The sequence below is a fragment of the Dama dama genome, chromosome 22 (assembly GCF_033118175.1).
Source record: "Dama dama isolate Ldn47 chromosome 22, ASM3311817v1, whole genome shotgun sequence".
Taxonomy (NCBI): domain Eukaryota; kingdom Metazoa; phylum Chordata; class Mammalia; order Artiodactyla; family Cervidae; genus Dama; species Dama dama.
This window is the reverse complement of record NC_083702.1, coordinates 52,282,947-52,303,220: the sequence shown is the minus strand read 5'-3', so window position 1 is coordinate 52,303,220 and position 20,274 is coordinate 52,282,947. Positions and strand designations below refer to the sequence as shown.

The 20,274-nt window shown below is 42.3% G+C and overlaps 1 protein-coding gene and 1 non-coding gene across 2 annotated transcripts in view; both read right to left on the bottom strand.

Annotated features, from left to right (window-relative positions):
• The window catches only part of PAH (phenylalanine hydroxylase), a 107,251-nt gene that overhangs the window by 49,719 nt on the left and 37,258 nt on the right, over window positions 1-20,274 (bottom strand). The window contains exons 4-5 of the mRNA XM_061124166.1: window positions 9,125-9,174; window positions 6,998-7,181 (exon numbers count right to left, since the gene is read on the bottom strand). Coding sequence (XP_060980149.1) covers window positions 6,998-7,181; window positions 9,125-9,127 — 187 coding nt within the window. The 5' untranslated portion in view covers window positions 9,128-9,174. The remainder of the gene's footprint in view (window positions 1-6,997; window positions 7,182-9,124; window positions 9,175-20,274) is intronic.
• Window positions 16,366-16,472, bottom strand: LOC133044138 (U6 spliceosomal RNA). Its single transcript, XR_009689880.1, has one exon. It is a non-coding gene; the product is annotated as a U6 spliceosomal RNA (small nuclear RNA).

Genomic DNA, 20,274 nt, shown 5'->3' with positions numbered 1-20,274 from the left:
TCCAGTACTGCTGTGGAATCCCAAGGACAGAGGAGACTGGCAGGCTACAGTCCATGGGGTTGCAAAGGGTCATACACGACTTAGTGTCTGAACAGCAACGGACCACAAAGCTCCCCCCTCACTGAGGCTTAAGGATATCTAAGACCAAGGGGCCTCTTCAACTCAAGCAAGTTCAACTCAATCCATCAAACATCCTAATATACTGAGTATCTTGCATGATGCCCCTGTAAGACCCAGAAAGTGACAGAGTGGATCTCAGCTCTATTCTACAGATGAGGAAGGAGAGGTAATGAGGTCTCCCAGCTGGCAGGAAGTCAGATGGGATTCAAGCCTAGCTGCCATTGTACAGAATAGGAATTCACATCCTAGCTCTTGACTCTTTTCAAGTAGTTGCTTTTTTTTACTTGCTATGCTGCCCCCTCAACTCAGCATCAATGGCAAATTGACATTTCATTATAAGCATTTCATATTCTCTTATTACCTCCTTTAATTGAGGGAACACATCTGTACAGAGAGAAAGGGTGTTCTCAGTCTAATTCTTTGTAATCTTCACCGTCTTTTGGATTGATCCAAATAGCACATCATGGTAGCCTTTCTTTATCAAAGATCAGGACTTTGGAGATTCTGACTCTGTCTCCACCGTGAGATTATTGCGTACCCTTCAAAAAGACTAGGCATGAGTTTCCTGACCTTTTTGCGTGGATCCTTTATGCCAGGCACGTTGTACAATCATATCACAGAATTTACACAACTGCACTGGCACAAAGATATCTTTGTTTTACAGACAAGAAAAGCTAGGCCTACAGAGGGTAAGCAACTTGGCCAAAAAAACTACAGCCCAGGAACTGAACCGGAAAAATGAAGACACCAAAATCCACACTGCCATTCAAGTGTCCCTCTGCCTCATTTCCTAATATGGAGAATAAAAATCACGTTATCTGCTTACTCTGGCCAGTTGAGTTGCAAAGCTTCAGTGAGACAACCTAAGGGGAAAATATTTTGGATTTGGCCCGCAAATAAGGAATTCCTATTAGAATGAAAGCCTGCTTATAATCTTATGATATTCCTCAGCTTGAAGCCCTGGAACCTGGGAAGCAGACTGGCCTCAGAAACCGCATTTACTGAGGATCTTCCCTCACCAGTGAATAGACATGCTTCTGACAGCTTGCAAGAGGGCAAGCCCTGGGCCAGCCTCCAGCTTCAGGGTTGCTGCCACCTCTTCAAACAGGTTTGTCCTCTTAGCTGTGGGTGTGCTTTGTCGCGATGAGGCAGGCTACTGAAACAAAAGTCCCATCCCCAGCTGCCAGAGGACTCAGAGCAATGTTGCCACAGTAGCAAGCATCCAGGTAGACTGGAAATGGCTGTCAATCAATCCTGTATGTCTTTATGAACATGCAGATCCCAGGTCTCCTACAGACCCAGGTCCACGAGCATCTCCAGCCCTGAGACACACGTGGGGCCAAGTGAAATGCCAGGGAGGAGGATTAGCAGTGAAAGGGGGATAAAGCGAAGATGATGGAAATGGATGCGTAGAGCAGAGGAAGAGCCAGGGGAAAGGCAGGAGCAGGTGGTAGAAATGGGGAAATATCCTGACCATCTGGACTCCCCTCCTGCCCTAAGCAGCTTCTCTCTACAGGATCTCAACTCTTTGAGAACTATGACCCCATTGAAAATCCTCTCTCCTAAAATATATGCAAGCAGGTGCACGTGTACAATTTTGCCCACAATCCCAGGGGCTATTCAGACTCCTCCAAGGAACCCTACCCTTCTTCCTCCCATGATGGATCTGAAACTTCAGCCTTATCATGACACTGCCTTTCAGAGCAGTGATGTTGAAGCAGAAAAGAGAAAAACTCAAGCGGGCTGGGAGGAGAGAGAGGCATATAAGAGGGAGGAAATAAATATAATGTATAAGAAGGAGAGAATAAATATAATGTTATTTTGTCTTCTGCAATAATTTTTCCACTTAAATCATGGCTTCAGGAATTAATCCAAAAAAAAAAGACAAAATCACAAGCACCTCCAGGCTAGACAGGTAGTAGATAGATGAATAAGTAAATAAATAGCCTTTCTACTCCCCACAGAAAATACAGTTGTCCTGGCAATCTGGACACGCTTTGTTTACACACCAAGACCCTTATAATCACCCCAATTTGAACAAAATCTACCCAATTGCTCTTGGAAAAAAACTCTCAAGTCCAATTGCTCTTGGAAAATAACTCCAAACAGATAAATTTCTCAAAAGGTGACAATCCTACACCTCTGTCTAGCCAAGACATTTTGTCCATCTGCTTCTCCTGGCTGCAATCTGGCTCCATGTAGGAATTTTACATCCCCCCCACCAGCTAAATGTAATGTCATGCAAAAGATTTAAAGAGAAAGGTAAAAGGATTAGTAGACTAATCGATGGAAGATATTAACACTCTTTCATGTTGGGTTGAAGAAGGATTTGAGGTCATCAGGAGACAGGGGAACAGGAGAATAGACCTCAAGTATTCAAAAGACTCTATGGATTAAAATCCTATTAAATTCCTATCAGCCAGGAGCCATTTGAGAAGGTTGGGGTTTCTTTAACTTGTCACCATAATTAGCCTTCCCTTAAGCTGTTTTGGGTGGGGAACTTCAGCAATTAAGAAACTGAAAACTTTCATTTTCTAGCACCCATACGGCCTTTTGAATGGTTTAACAACTAGAATGGAAAGTGATTTAGCCCAATTGATTTGAGGGGTTCAGATCTCCCCCTCCTTCAGCCTGTTGTCAGACTCACCCCTGAGATCTGAGCCCCTCAATAGAAAGGGCACTTTGCTGAATGAAAGAATCAAAGGTTCAGATCTACGAAGATGCTTTCTTCTCCTAATCATCCTCCCGTGGAGTTCGATGGAAAGAACAATTCTGCAAAGGGATGGCTGTTTCCCCTAAAAAAAAAAATCTGTTTCTGGGCCCAGACTCCAGTTCACAAAAACTAACCCAGAAACCCAAAGGGCCATGTCTTTCAGCAGGTGCAGGGTCAGGAAACTGTGCCAGGGAAGGGCAACCAATATGGGCCGGGGTGAAGAACCAGCCAAAGAAACAAGGGTCCGGGGATACACACTGTTTTGGAGGGTTAGTCTGAGCAGTGTTTTCCTCATTAGGTAAAATATCGCCCCAGTGTTAAACATCAATACCCTGCCACTTTGGGCCCCACCAGGGAATCAGACCTGCATCACGTTCCACCTCTGATGAGCCCAACATTGATGATGTGGTGCCTCGAGGTCAGAGCGTGGGCTTCCTCACTTTCACACTTGCTGGGTCCTCGGAGTTAAGGTGAAATCAAGGCCAAATTCTACCAGCCGTGTCTCCATCACAGCACCCACCCCTCTTCTGCATTCACCCGGCTGCCCAGTTGCCCTCATCAGCCTGTGAGCTCCCTAAGGACAGGCCCTGCCAACTCTCTCTCCCTCCAGCTTCAAGCACGGTGCTCGGCAGAGAGTGGTGCCCGGCACTCTCTTGCCCACAACTGCAGAGGATTCGCTCTGTGCCTGAAGGCAAGTCGTGGCCTCTGATTATAACGGATAAAAAACTAAGGAGGCTGTTGGGCTGCATGACCTCCGAGGTCATTTTCCAGTTCCCAGAACCCCTGAAAATGCAGTTGTGTACCGGCTAGCTTTTCATGGCTCCTGTGCTCAAGTCATTATTTATAATAACAATGATGATAACACTAAGAACAGAGAACCTCTATTAAGCCCTTAACTGTGCTCTGGGCTGTTCTCCATATACCACTGGTGTTATTTCATTAATCTTGTAAGACAGAGACTTCTTACTTGAATTCAATACAGTGATAAACTATGATGATCAATAATCTGCCCCAAATCACACCAAGTGGGTGTCCTGGTTCCGGAGTCTGGGCTCCTAACTGCTCTTCCACATCTGCTTTCTGAGCCTCCAGTTCAGGCTGCCAGCCCTTCAGCTGATCTATGTACATCTTCCCTGCCTCCCCGAGGGGCTGCCTGCCTGTCTGTCAGTTGCTTTGAATTTCTACCCCAGGGCCCCAGCTGGCCCAGCCTCCACCTGCTCCCAGCAGAGGCAGAGCTCGCCCCAGGATCCGGCAGGCCCTTTGCCCTGAGGGCCTGAGGCTCCTGTTGGGAGCAGGTGGCCGGAAAAGCAAGAGAAGGAGGTCATCAGGGAAGCAGCTCACTCAGAAGGTAGAAGAAGAAGGGAAGCAGACAGGGTTAATTTGAGGAGGAATTCCAAGTGCCCCCCCAACCCCAGACACCAGTGACCAGAGCCCGCATACATGGCTGCCACTACCAGCAAGGGCAGACACCCAGGGTGGACTTCCTGGTCTTGGTTACAGCCACAAGAGAGCAAGGGCAGCAAGGGAAGAGATCCCCTAGGATGGCTTCAGAGGAGTCTTTTAGAAAATGCTTCAATGGCCTATGGGGTGGGGGGGGGGGGGTGGAGTGGTGTAGTCTTGTGTCTCATTTTATAGCATCTCTGCAGTAATTATTAACATGTTATCTTCAACTACGGAGCCTGAGATCCTCTTGAGCTAGTTGTTAATGTTGTGGCCAAAAAAAGCTTTTGATTTTAGATTTTACAACAGGAAAAAATTTTGATTATATAGGAAAAAATAGTTCATCTCAGCAATCACTTCTAAGTAGTGACCCAAATGAGCTGAAAACTTTGAAAACAGAAAAACCTGCACATGAATATTTAACAGCCTCACCCATAATTGCCAAAATTTAGAAGCAGCCAAAATGTCCTTCAATAGATTGAGCAAAATGGATAAACGAGATGTGGTACATCTATACAACGGAACATTATTCAGTGATTACCAAAAAATGAGCTATCAAGTTGCAAAAAGGCATGAAGGAAACCTGCTAAATGAAACCAACCAACAAACAAAAAAAACCACAGTCTAAAAGGATATAGGGACATCCCTGGTGGTCCAGTGGTTAAGATTCTGCCTTGCAATGCCCAGGACACAGGTTCGATTCCTGGTTGGGGAACTAAGATCCCACATGTTTCAGAGCAACTAAACCCTCATGCCACAAATAGAGAGTCTGCAACAAAAGATCCCACATAACGTAAATAAGACCTAATAAAGACCCAACACGGCCAAGTAAATAAATATTTTAAAAAAGGATGTATAGTCTGTGGTTCCGTATTCATACAGCATAACATTCTGGAAAACTCAAAATCATGGAGACAGTAAAAGATGAGTGGTTGCCAGGGAGAAAGGGGAGGTGGGGGGGATGAGCCCGTGGGGCACAGGGCACTATGAGAGCTCTGAAACCATTCTGTGTGACACGTAATGGCAAACACGTGACATCATGCATCCGTCAAAATCAACAGAACTCTCCAATGCAAAGCATCACCCCCAATGGGAACGCTGGCCTTTACTTAGCAGTCACCTATTAGCATGGCTCATCAGTTCAACCACCACCACATACTACCATCTATCCAGCTGGGCACTGTTTTAAGCGCTGACTATGCAAGGTCTCATTTAATACTCACAGAAGTCCTATGAAAAATAGAGGTCAGGGCTGTTAAAGAGACTTGTTAAGGGTCTCAAAGCCAGTAAGTGGAAAAAGTAGGGCTTGAACTGAAGCCTCTCCAAGGCCAAGCCCATGAAATTCCTACACGCTATTGCCCTAACTCCTCTCCAGGGCAATATTTTGTAATAGGGAAGAACAAATATGACTCCATATTAGATGTATCTTTTATTTTAACCTTTGAGCTCTGCTGCCAGTGGTTACTCACACTGGCTCTCCACCTTTTGTAAAAGAATGTTGCCTAGAACCTAAAATATACAGGATAGCCCATTCTCAGGGCTCTGGCCTTTATACATATATGGGTAAAAAGTTGCAGAACAGAGAATGACATTTGTTTTGTTGGAGATTCACAGGAACATCGTGACCTGACCTACAGGGACACTGGCAGGAACACAGGATTCCTGCACCAAGAAGTTTGCCATAGACAACTAACTTCTCTTCTTAACATAAAAATATAATTTTAGTAAAAATAGCCCAAATCCTGACTGGGGTAAGAAGGTTCTTTGAGACATCAGTCTGCCATCTTCTCAGTCTGCTGGCTTTCTGAATAAAGTCACTATTCCTTGTCTGCAACAACTTGTCTCCTGACTTACTGGCCCATCGTGTGACAGCAGAACCAGTTTGGATTCAGTAGCAATTTCAGTAAGTAAACCAGTGGGCAGAGCAAGTCTCAACAATTGCTCTGTTTAGTCATTCATGCACAAATATTTGCTGAAAGCTATGTAACTCTAAGGATATTAATGTAGGTAAGAGACTCTCCCTGCCTACAGGGAACTTGTAATCTAGTGGAAGAGACAATGGAAGTCCTAAGAAAAGGAATCAAAAAGCTCCAGCTCATGAGAAGCACATGGGGAGAGATCATGAGATGCAATAGAGATTACTAAAGAATCTGTCCTGACATTATATTTAAATAGAAAGCACCCTGGACACCCTAATCATCCTACCTCTAGAGACTGGGAAATTTTGAGAGCATAAGAATCCACCAATAAAAAATGTATAAAAATTGCACTGTAAGGCAACTAAAGACAGCTAATATAAGAAACAGCTATCCTGAGGAAGGGGAAAAGGAAAATGTCTAACTATGACAGGCACTATTTTGCATCCCTAAACTACATCCTCTCACTAAATCCTGGCCTTTCATGGTAGAGATGACCTTTGACATTATTTTTCTGTTAAGTTCTTTTCATGTGGTCGCACAGAGTCAGACAGAACTGAAGCAACCTAGCAGGAGCACGATTTTTAAAATCTTTACTGAATTTGTTTCAATGTTGTTTCCGTTTTATGTTTTGGTTTCTTGGCCACAAGGCATGTGAGATCCCCGCTTCCCAACCAGGGATGGGACCAGCACCCCCTACATTGGAAGGCAATATCCTACCCACTGGGCTCCCAGGTCAGTCCTTCTCTACCGTTACTTTACGATGAGGATGTACAGCTATTTACCTTGTGAAAATCCTGCCTCTCACCTGTGTCTTTCTTCTTATCCCGGGAAAGCTCATGCACAGTGGCACCAATATCATGTCTCAAGATCTTGATGATGTTTGCCAGGGCAGGCACGCTGCGCTGATCCAGATTGGTGAAAAATTCATACTCGTCTTTCTTTAAACGTGAAGGTCTTGATTCAATGTGGGTCAGGTTTATGTCATTCTCCTAGAAAAGAGGAGTTAAGGGAGTATGAAGGGGACAGTAACTGGAATAGACACAGACTGAACACGCAAAACCAGAGCAAACACAGCGAAATGTGAAGTGAGAAAGAAGAGTTCTTTTTTTGCCCTTTCTTCCTTTTTTTCCCAATATAAGAGTAGAAGAAAGCCTTTAACACAGCAAAAATTGTTTACTTTTTCTTCTGCAAAACCAAATAACTAATCAAATGTTAGGGAAATAGTTCAAATGTCACAGAATTTAATCAGGTGGAAATCTGCTCAAGGCCTAGAATTGTAAACATAAGGTTTCAGTTTGGTACACAGAAGCAAGGCTTTGCTGCTTGGATAGAGTCCACAAGAGTCAGGCTTTTTGTGTTTAAATCAAAGTTCTTAACTATATCAGCTATGAGACCTTAGAAAATGTACTTTTTATATTTCTAACCATCAGTTTCTCCATCTGTAATTTTGTAGGTATTTGTGGTGCTTAGTCGCTCAGTCATGTCTGACTCTTCGCCACCCCATGGACTGCAGCCCACCAGGCTCCTCTGTCCATGGGATTCTCCAGGCAAGAATACTGGAGTGGGTTGCCATGCCTTTCTCCAGGTATTCATGCTACCTGGTTCATAAATTTGTAGGAAACACTGAATGAGATGATACATACAGACTGCCAGTTATCCATGCTCAGTTAAAATTATCCAGTATAAACACTGCTCATACTTTTATATAATTACTTTTCATTCCAGTTATGCCACAAAGGCATATGTAGCACCTACCAGGTACTGATCACTTTCTAGGTGGCTGGGATACAGTAGTGAACAAAACAAAGATATTTTCCTTTAATAGAGTTTACATTCAAGTTGTGAAGATACAAACAACAAACAAAAAAGATAACTGATTTTTGTATTATAATGACAAAGTCTAGGGAAAAAATCAAAGCAGAGCAGGGTAAAGGGAACAGGCAATCTTGGAGTGGAACGGGGCAGTTTCAGTTAATAGAATGGACACATGAAGTCTCATTGAGAAGGGAAGACTCACATGCATTAAATGACACAAAATAATAATCACTTAATACAGCTTCTCAACTTCATTGTTTCTAGCTGGTGATACTTTAGCCCTTATGGAGTTCATCAGTAAAAAGAGTCACTTACTTAAACTGGCCCTCAAATTTCAATGTGTGGTTTTCATTATTACTTATTCAAAACTCTGATTTCATTGACAGTACTGTTCTTTGTGAAGAAAATCAAGGAGTATCCTCTTTATTAATTTTTCTTTAAAAGAGGGTTTCTCCAAACATTAAAACGGACAAAACGTAGCCAGAAAAAAATGCTTAACTTGAATAATTCTATAATTGCAAAGAAATGAAATTCATCAACCTTAGAGTTCAAGAAGTGTATCTTTTTCCTTGATGGTTAGTGGCATATGGTTGAAGAGCACATGGCTAATTACAGTAATGATACTTAAATACAGTAATGATATTCAAATAATATCACTTTACAGTTTCAACTTATTTTCTGTGACCTTCTCAAGAATCCTCTGTAGAGGTTAAGGAAGATGTGAAAGACGAAATCAGGGACAAAGATGCTTTGTTAAAAGGGGCCAGAGAGGAAGCTGCTGTGAAACACAGGCTCAGCTCGGGGCTCTGTGATGACCTGGATGGCTGGGATGGGAGATGCCGGGTGGCCAGAAGGGAGGGGATATAGGCATACATACAGCTGATTCGCTGCGTTATGCAGCAGAGATGAGTACTACATTGTAAAGCAATTAGTGTTGTTTAGTCGCTAAGTCATGTCCAACTATTTTGCAACCCCATGGACTATAGCCCGCCAGGCTCCTCTGTCCATGGGATTCTCCAGGTAAGAATACTCGAGTGGGTTGCCATTTCCTTCTCCAGAGGATCTTCCCAACCCAGTGATGGAACCCGGGCCTCTTGCATTGTAGGCAGATTCTTACCATCTGAGCCACCAGGGAAACCACTTGGGAAGCCCAAAGCAATTACACACCTATTAAAAAAAAAAAAAAAAAGTGGCTGGAGAGAGAAGCTCATTTTCTCTAACCTCAGACATTGGTCTTTGAACCACATGACCTGTCCCGCCCGGGACATGATGAGCATCCCACAGATACCAGGTCTTATTACTATTATGCCAAGTCCCTCAAAGTTAAGACACTATGGGAGTAAACACAATCATAAGCAATCCTGCACAGGCACTGCTTCCTGCTCCTTCTTCCCCATAATTCTCAAGGGTGCATGATGAAGCCGTTATATACGGGCACCAGCTGCAGAAGAACATACCCCTGCCCAGGTAACACAATGTGGGGACTCCTGACCAGAGAGAGAGAGAAGATCACGTGGAGGAAGGAAGATCAGGCAGATAGCAGTTGCTCTAAAGCTTTCTTTGCAAACAGAGGTGACTAGTGGAAGCAAAGAGCAATGTCATCTTTCTTGGCTCTGGATGAAAGCGAATGGTTAAGCTCCACCTATTGACCTAAGGTGAAACTTTAAATGAAGTTTAAAGTAACTTCAAACTTTAACCAATTCCTGCCTTGTTAAGAGCAGAGAAAAAAATAGCAAAGCCAAGAAATAGGAATGGATGGATGCACCTTGGGCATGTTTATTCATGGGACAGCAAGGGAGGGCGGGTGGTATAGGAGGCGGGAAGGGGTGCAGAGTGAAAAAAAACTTTTTAAGTTTGGAAGGCAGACGCTACGCTGATTGAGTTTCCCCACTCCCATCCCACCCCTCCTAACACAACACCACTTCCCAGGGAGAAGCCTCTCACCTTGGAAATAGCCAGAAGACAATGTATGCCATGTGTACCATGAGTAAAACAGAGAGCTGGTAGAAAGCCGCTGCATAACGCAGAGCTCAGCTCAGAGCTCTGATGACCGAGAACGGAGGGAGGGAGGGAGGGGGCCTCAAGAGGAAGGGAATAAACATATACTTCCCGCGGATCCACTTCATTGTACAGCAGAAACAAACACACAGCTAAGCAATTTTGCTCCAGTTTAGAAAAATAAAAACAATGTATGCCCCATGACTCAGCTTTTGTCATTCTGGAAACCTAACTTATGGGAGAGCTTTTTACCAAAATTTGTAAGCCGACTACACAAGAGTGGAATGATTAGATGGGCTATAGAGTATAATGATCACTGGAGATCCTGCAACCATTAAAAAAAAACTAACAACAACGTGTGTGAAACAAAGTGTCAGCAAGCACTCCCACGGTGATGACCTCCAGTGACGAGTCTGAGCAAACTCCAGGAGACAGTGAGGACAGGGAAGTCTCGTGTGTCGCAGCCCGTGAGGTCACAAAGAGTCAGACATGGTTTAGTGACTGAACAGCTCCAGTGATGGGCCTCAGGGTGTTTTCTGTCTCTATTTTCTTTTTGATCACAGTTCAACTTTTCAAAAACTAATCTTTATTACTAAAATTTAACTTTCTCTTTTAAATGACAGACCCTATGATGGATATAGGTATATGATAGATAATTAAAATATGTTTTAAAACTTCTGTCCAATGCAAGGAAAAAGGGCTAGAATGAAAGGCATCATGATGTTACGTCAAGATTATGTGTAACTTCCATTTATTTGCCAAAAGTTTCATACTATTACCAATGCAACAAAAATTAACATGTATCTTTTTAATGTGAGTGAAATTTCTGGCTAAGATCACCCAGCTAAATTCTTCAGATGATTTCCTTCCCGTTTGAATCAATTAATTCTCTAGCTTAGCATGCAATTTCCTTAGTGGTGTTTCTCTGGTTTGATAGCGTGGATCCTTAGATACCAATAATTTTGGTTGCTAAGAAATGCTTTAGAAATGAACCTCCAAATCTGAATATGATCATAGTTAAGAAATGAATTTTAAGAAATGAATTTTTATTAGTCTTTATTTATTTGGCCATGCCACATGGCATGTGGAATCATAGTTCCCCAACAGGGATTGAATCCACACTCCCTGCAGTGGAAGCACAGAGTCTTAACCACCGGAGAGCCAGGGAAGTCCCTGAATTTGTATTTTCAAACGAGGGCTCTATGCAAGTTAAAAATTGACCCATGCACACTCACCACATCTTCGCGGACATTTTGGCAGAGGCAAGAAAAGTTAGAGCTCAACACTGCAAAGCCAATTTCACAACTTGCCCAGGAGTTAATGTCTGCATACAAGAAGGCAGAGTAACAACTTGATGACTCAGGACTCTTGAACAGAGTGTGGGGACCAGAAAAAGGCAAAGTGAAACGAATGGTCTATTTTAACAAGGATTGACCAGAAACCCTTTTGTGCTCCCATCCATGAGTAAAATCTTCCTAAAGGGGGATTCATCACAAGTAGATGAAACACAGAATGGATATGATGAAATGTGAAAAATGGCTTCGTGCTTCTGGACCTTTTCTTGAACTCAAGCTCCTTCCTCTCCTCTTCCATTTCATTCCTCAAGGAAAGAATGATAACATGAAAAGTGTGGGCTTTGGGACTAATCTGAGTTCAAATTCTGTTCTGTACTCAATACCTTTGGAAACATTAGTTAGCCATTATGAACTTTTATTTTCCATGTTTAATATAAAAATTATAATATTATCTAGCAGCTTAAAGAGCATTAACAAGAGAGAAAGCATCTAGCACCATTGTGGCTTCAATCACAGTTCCTCAGTAAGAAGTCAGTATAGCCTACCTTTCTCAACCTGGCACAGATACATATTCTCCTGGAAACTGAAACACATTAAGCTGACAAGTCACTTCCCCTTTAATATTTGCTGTACTTTAAGCTCTTCTCAGCTTTTCCCCTGAAAGTATGTTTCCAAAAGGAGAATGAAATGCTGAGCATATTTTCAGATGAGACTAGATTGGAAAAGGGGAGCTTCTTGAATTCTTGGACCTCCTACATGCTGTTGCCTTGGCATAAGCTCAAATGAAGTTATGTCCTGGTCTGTTTCAGAGCCTTCTGGGGTGGGAGGCAACATCAAAGACAGTCACAGATGATGGGCCACATCACTGGTCTCACATAAACAGACAGGAGCCTTTCAAAACTCATTCAATCCAACACCTTCCTGGTGCCAAACACTGCCCTAAGCACTGGGCTCTAAGAGCAGACAAAGCAGGAAAAAGCCCTGCCTTTCCTGGAGCTTACATTCTGGAAGGAAGACACAAATAATAACTATGATAATATAATATACAGTCTTCAGATGGAACATACAAAAATAAGCAGGGAAGAGGGACAGACTATTCCAGAGGTTCAAGCGAGGTGCCATTTTAAACAATGGGGTCATGAAATCCTCAAAAAACAAACAGGTGACATGTAAGCCTAGACCTAAAATCAATGAGGAAGCAAGTCATAAGGGAACAGAAAGTGGAAGGGTCCTGCGGTCAGCCATCTCACAACATGACTGAAGACCATCAGTGAGGCGAGTGTTACAGGGGCAGAATGGGCAGGGGGCAATAGGACATGAGGCAGAGAAGTAACCAAGAATAACCTGTTGGCCATTATCTTAACCGTGGTTTTCACTTGGAGTGATCTTAAGAAGCTATGTGTAAAATAGATAAACAACAAGGACCTACTGTAAGCAAAGGGAACTCTACTCAACATTCTGTAATAACCTATAAAGGTAAAGTATCTGAAAAAGGCTTCCCTGATAGCTCAGTTGGTAAAGAATCCACCTGCAATGCAGGAGACCCCGGTTCGATTCTTGGGTCAGGAAGATCCACTGGAGAAGGGATAGACTACCCACTCCAGTATTCTTGGGCTTCCCTTGTGGCTCAGCTGGTAAAGAATCTGCCTGCAATGTGGAAGACCTGGGTTTGATCCCTGGATTGAGAAGATCCCCTGGAGAAGGGAAAGGCTACCCGCTCCAGTATTCTGGCCTGGAGAATTCCATAGACTGTATAGTCTATGGGGTGGCAAAGAGTCGGACACGACTGAAAGACTTTCACTTTCATCTGAAAAAAGAATGAATATATGTATATGTGTAACTTAAACACTCTGCTATACACCTGAAACTAACACAATATTGTAAATCAACTATACCCCAATAAAATAAGCTATGAGAGGTAGCAGGGCAGAGGGAGAGAGAGATTGTCACTCATGTTTTCAATGAAGCACTCTAGCAAGTATTTTAAGAATAGACTGGGGGCTTCCTGGTGATCCAGTAGTTAGGAGTCTGCACTTCCACTGCAGACGGCATAGGTTCGATCCCTGGTTGGAGAACTGAGATCCCACAAACTTTGGGGCACAGCCAAAAAAAAAAAAAAAGAAAAAGACTGCAATGGGACAAAGGCAGAAACTGTCTGGGGACGGCCACAACATCTGGGGTGAGAAATAACAGTTACAAAAATAGAGAAGTCTCACAGAGGTACAGGCAGGGCTTCTTGTATATTTTACTGATCTCTTCTTGTGAGAGGTCCAGTAACAGCCCCAGTTGACTAAGAGTCTAAAAATCAAACCCACTGGGCTAAACAGGAAACCAAAAACATTCAGGAAAGCAGGAGCAGCACAATTAAAGTCGAGAGGGAGCTCAAGATTCTCCCCAACTCCACGCTAGAGGTGAGTTCTCGGGCAGGTTCAAGTTAACTTTCAGGATTCACCCCCTGGAAACCATCTTTTAGGATCCCACTCTCGCCTCCCCTGGGAGTGTCTCTGTGGTCAGCTCCTGTCTTCCCTTCCCCTGGTCTCGTCCCTCTTTGTTGGGTTATTTCTTCCCCATCTTCCCCTCCCTGTGGTTGGAACTGTGTCCAATTCAGAGGGAAACCCTTTCCTGGGGAAGAGCTGAGCTGGCAGCTTACTCCAGGCTCTTTCCAAGGCTTTACAGGAAAGAGCTGTCCTGTCCCAGGTTCCCCTTTCTACCCCTTGTTTTTGGCACCGAAGAGATAAAATCTAAATGGCCTAGTGGCCTGTTTCAGTCCAAGCTATCCATGAGCAATCACAACCCACATGCCATCAATGGACCACGGCACTCCGTCTACATTTTCACAACGTGGGACTGAACTTTATGATGAAAGTTTAGAAAGTCAGCCCTGTGCTACTGTTTCTCAAATATGCCTGGTTTTGAACAGGTGAACAGCTGAAAACAGTGCCAGTTTTCCATTTGAGGTTCCTCTATTCAATAACTGGATCATCAAATATACTCAAAATGTTTGAGGCAGCACCATCTGCATGGACACACAACAGAAGCAAGCTAAAGATCCATCAATAAGAAATAAAGTATAGTCACACAATGGAAAATAGAGAGGAAAAAAAATGAATGAGCAAAAATACATGCACAAATCTCAAAAACAATGTCCCCCATCTTCTCCCCAAAAAGAAAACTGCAGACGGACTATTACAATATGATTCCAATCTTATGAAGATTAAAAGCTTAAAGGATAATTTTTTAAAAAATGAAAAAAATTTAAAAAAATAAAAGCTTACAGGATAAACAACAAGGTCCTGTATAGAACAAGGAATTATATATATATATATATAATATCTTGTGATATACCATAATGGAAAAGAATATGAAGTCTATATATGTAAAGTATATATGTTCATATACAAATGAATCACTTTGCTGTATACCAGAAATTAATACAGCATTGTAAAGCAACTTTAGTTCAAAGAGCAAAACTTGCAAGACCATGCCATATATCCTAATGGATATCTTTATATAACAAAGTCTAAAAAGATGCATGGGAATAATATGTATCAAATTCAGATTAATAGCTACTTCTGAGGACGTAAGTACATGGGGAAGGGGGTACCAAGGGATTTAAGTCATTTCTGTAATGATTTACTGCTTAAACAGGAAGTAAGTTACATGGGCATTCTTTATATCATTATCTATATTTTGGGGTTTAAATAAGATGAAAAAGCCATCTGGGTTGTAAGAACTTTTCCCCAGTGAAACGCAATGCTCTTCTTATTTTGATTAAAGATGGAATGCTCCCTGTAAACACGTTACTGCCACAACAGCTCTGGACCAAGGCCAAAAGGATAAAAGGAACCCTCGTGATTCAGTCTTAATGCTGTCCTGCTCACCAGACCCAGGAGTCACAGGCAGGACCTGAAGCCCAAACTTGAGAGCAGTAAACATCTTATTATCTGCCAAACATCTCCTCTGCAACCCCACCTCTGTTCCCAGGAACACTGAGGTTGGTGGATGGTAAAGGATTCAAGGATTCCGGGACCTGGATAAGTGTTTATTCTCTCCCCTCAAGTCATTTGCTTCTTCATTCTGGAATTTACTCCCCCGTCTTCCTCACTAGTCAGTCCTTTAGGTTTCAGCTTAAACGTTATGTCTGCAAGAAACTTCTTAACCAATTTTTCCCCCAGCCTGGGTTAAGAATGCTCATAGAAGCCTGAGCTTCTCCTCGTTCTGTAGGTGCAGAGCGTGACTGCTTCACTCATCCCGGTCTCCTCAGCACCTATGTACGGTCTGATAACCACTGATACTCACAGAAGGTTAATGGAATGCATGCATGAGACAGTATGAGCTCCTAGAGTGTCTTGTGAGGGTGGGAGGTGGGTCATCTGGGCAGAGAGGGAGCACAGAAAGTGACCATGACAGACATAGACCGTATTTGTGAACATTTAGACTATAAACACACAGAGAGATTTGTTTTTCAAATCTACTGTGAAAATGGAGGGTGATCTTGGAAGCAGTTTTTAGCTGAGTGTCTAGCCCTGGGCAGCTTGCTTAGTCTGAACCTGTGTGTCTCCATCAGTTAAATGATGGCAACTGAGCACACTCATCATGTGCTTCAGAGCTCTGCACATGTGCCTGACGGCTTATTCCCGTCCTTAGGGAATTCGAGGTAAAATGATTAGTGGCGTTCTGGCAGAGAAAGGGAGACCTCTTCTCTGCAACTTCCTCCAGGAGTTAGATTCTAATTTTATAGCCCATTACTAAGCCACTTGCAATAAAGACTCTCAGGAGACTATTTTTCTAAGTAGGCGCAGGACATGAGTGAGTAGAAGCTAAAAATAAAGAGAACTTTGGAAAATGCAGAGAATTGAGAGGTCAATGTACTGAGGACATCGGGATTTTTGGGGGTTAGCAGACAGAGGTTTGAGTATGTTCCTAATTGTTTGGCCCCAATTCACGAAACCATCTGCCTCATCACCCCCATCACCACACAATCAATGCATGTAAACACCATACCTCTGTATCTCCAATGCAAATATCAAGCCTATTACATCCTTTTTTTTTTCTTTTTTTTTAAAAAAATATGGAACGCTTCACGAATTTGCGTGACATCCTTGCGCAGGGGCCATGCTAATCTTCTCTGTATCATTCCAACTTCAGTATATGTGCTGCCGAAGCGAGCACGACATCCTTTTTTTAAGTTAATGAATCTTTATTTATTTTTGTATTATTAGCATTATTTTTAATTGGAGGATAATTGCTTTATAATGTTGTGTTGGCTTTTGCTATATAATACAAATCAGCTGTCAGTATAGATATATAGATATATCCCCTCCCTCTTGAGCCTCCATCCCACCGCCACCCATCCCACCTCTCCAGGTTTGCGCTGCATTCTGATGTTGTTACTGCTGGGGTCTAACAGACCAGGAGCTCACTGGCAGACAGCACCACCACTTGGTGGGATGATGACTTTGGTGTTAATCAGCTGCGGAAAAGACAGTTGTGCTCACCAAGGATGGAGGTGTCTGCAAGAGTACTTAGCAAGGGGCTCATCGGTGCAGGTGATTCCACGATACATTTCTCCTCCATTGCCAATTTTGGAGAAACTAGAATGGATTTTTACTTTGTCCTTATTGAGGAAAGGTAAGTTTATTTATACCATAACTTTTGCATCGATTCTGCCCTGCCTTTTTACTAGCTGTTTTGATAGTAATAATGCTTGAAACCAGTGCCTTCCAGTTCTCTTCTACAGTAGAGATGATGCCTTTAAGTGATTGGAAATATACTCCCTGTAATTTCTTGCTTTGTCCTTTTGCCTGTGAAGTAACAAAAAATAAGCAGTGTTCCTCTGTCTGACTCTTTTTGACCTCATGCACTGTAGCCTGCCCACCAGACTCCCCTGTCCATGGGATTCTCCAGGCAAGAATACTGGAGTGGGTAGCCATTCCCTTCTCCAGGGGATCTTCCCCACCCAGGGATCAAACCCAGGTGTCCCACACTACAAGCAGATTCTTTACCATCTGAATCACCAGGGAAGCCCCATTCTTTTTCTATGATGGCACTTCAAATACTTCAATGAAACTATTGTTTCCTCACCCCATAATTCCTTTTCAAGTCAATTAACCTTAATCTTAATCCTTTAGCTATCTGTCACAGAGCTAAGAATGTAAGTCTCTGATGCTCCATGACTCTCCAAAAATGATACTGCATAGAAATAATGAGAGCAAACATTTATTGAGCTCTTACTATGTGACAGATACTATCATTAAGTACTTTGCCTGTGTTAATTCATTTAATTTTCACAACAGCCCTACAAAAAAATCTTATTACCTTCAGTTTAAACATGGGGAAACTAAGTCACCAAGAGGATAAATAACTTTCCTAAGGTCACCCAGTTCACAGGAGGCACAACTGGATTTTCAACCCAAACAATTTGGTTCCAGACAACATAGTCTTAATCCCAATGCCATTCTACTCCTCAGGGTCCCAAATCTCACTCATAATTGAGAGTCTGGAACTCCCAACTCTATAATAGCGTAAGTTCAGTGGGATACTAGTGCCTGCAAAATGGTAATATGTCTTTCTTGAACAAGGTTCCATGGTCAAAAACATTTGGGAAACGCTGAGTAAGGTAATACTGAATAAGCTTCCATGCTGCAGGGCTTTCCAAAGTCTTTAATATTTTCACAAGCATGAGGGGTCTCCAAAATCTAGATGCAGAATTTTTCAACCCTATTAACCTTTGGAACTCTCATCTAATAAAACACCTAATAATATGCAGCATTTGATAGAATATTGCTTAGCAAACACTGCCCTAAAGTGTAGTTTAGATTCATCCTTATTCTTTTTCTTTTCTTTTTTGTTTTCTGGCAGAAAATGATTTCATTTTATATGATCCAGAAGTTTAGCATCATCTACACAACATAAATGGCTTCCCCATGGGGTCAGCAATAAAGAATCTTCCTGTAATTCAGGAGACGCAAGAGACACAGGTTTGATCCCTGGGTGGGGAAGATCCCCTGGAGGAGGACATGGCAACCCACTCCAGTATTCTTGCCTGGAGAATCCCATGGACAGAGGAGTCTGGTATGCCACAGCTCATGAGGTCACACAGAGTCGGATACGACTTAGCGACTAAGCACACATGCACACAAATTAAAGTTTTGTATCTAACACTTACCTCTCCATCTCATTGAGGGTATCATGAGAGACACGAAGTGCACAAATACACTGTGGCCACCATAACCCTTGGTTCTACTAAGCTGTGCTTATTGCACTGTGATTACTCGTTCAGTCGTGTCCCGCTCTTTGCCACCCTATGCTATTCTACTTTTTTGTAAATGGTCCTGCCTTGACTCTTGGTCATTGCAATTTGCTATAAATGCTCACAATACATACTAAGCCATTTATTCTAAAATTTTTTTTTTACTTTTTTAGGAAAAAAAACTTAAATCAAGGCTCCTGAATATCTCTAGGCGTCTAACCTTTTTTTGCTCTTCACACAGTCTCAAAGATTTCTCATGGGGCTCATAGATAACAGGTGGAAGCAGTAAAGGAACAGACATCATGTAAGAATCTTCTGTGGACTCAGAGCCATATCATGCATTTTATGTAGCACATAAAATCTCCCCGACCGAGGGAGGTGTGCATCATTAGTTCCAGTTTACAGATGAGTAAGCAAAGGCACACATTAAACAACGGGTCACGGCCAATGAACTTTGGCATTCAACCATCCCACGTGCAGTCCATGTTTCTTGGGTACATTTCATCCTGGTAAATAGTTACTTGTGGCTTACTTATTAGGTTGAAAACATCCTGTTAATTTACTATTATTTAATTTATTAACCTTAAGGTCTGACTCTCGCGAGGAAAATGCTTATGAACCGTGTAATACAGAGGCAAAAATGTGACATTCCTGTATTTTACAGATACATTCTTTCTCAGGATCAGCTTGCCATGCAGAAACCTCTCTGTCTCTCTTTTCTACACTCATTTCTTGCTCTCACTCAGATAGATATTTTTCTTCCTCACTTTGGATAGCCAGGTTTAATTTCTTTAAAACAGACTTTATTTTTTAGGTCAACTTTAGATTTACAGAAAAAGTAAGAAGCTAGTAGAGAGAATTCCCATATATTCTGCAGCCAATTTCCCCAAATATTAGTGTCATGTATAAGTACAGAACATGTGTTATTATTAATGAACTGATGTTGATATACTATCACAAACTAAAGCCCATACTTTATTTGAATTTCTTTAGTTTGTGTCTCATGTTCTCTTTCTGCTCTACAGTCCCACTCAGGACACTACATTATAATTAGTTGTCATATACCTTGAGGCTCCTTTGGACTGGGACAACTTCCCAGACACTTCTAGTTGTTGATGACCTTGACAGTTTTGAAGAGTACTAGTCAAGTATTCTGTACACTGTTCCTTAACTGGAATTTGTCTGATGTTTTCCTCATGGTTAGACTGGGTTTAGGGAAAGAAGATCACAGAGGTGAAGGGCCATTTCATCAAGTCACTCTGTATGGCTCACACCGAAGGAGTGGAGAATTACGTTCTTTTCCTCCTTTGACTCCAGAGTGTCTGTTTAAATTATTTGGCATTCTTCTGCCCAGGAGATCTGTCTCTTCACCTATTTATGTATTCAGTCACCAGGTAGAATGTAACTAAAGTACTAGGGGGTAAAAAATTATTTGGTTCAAAAATATTTCTTCTTACAATCCAGGGCAAAAGCTTTTTTGAACATCTATTTTCCTTTTCTCATATTTAAATATAATCTCATTCTTCATTTATGATTTGATGCTGGAGGATAATCACTTTGCAATGTTGCGTTAGTTTCTCCTGTTCAACAAAGTGAATCAGCTGTAACTGCACGCACATCCCCTTCCTCTTAAGCCTCCTTCCCACCAACCTTCCCCAGCGCATCCCACCTCTCTGGGTCAGCGTTACACAGCCGCTTCCCACGAGGTGTCCATTTCACACA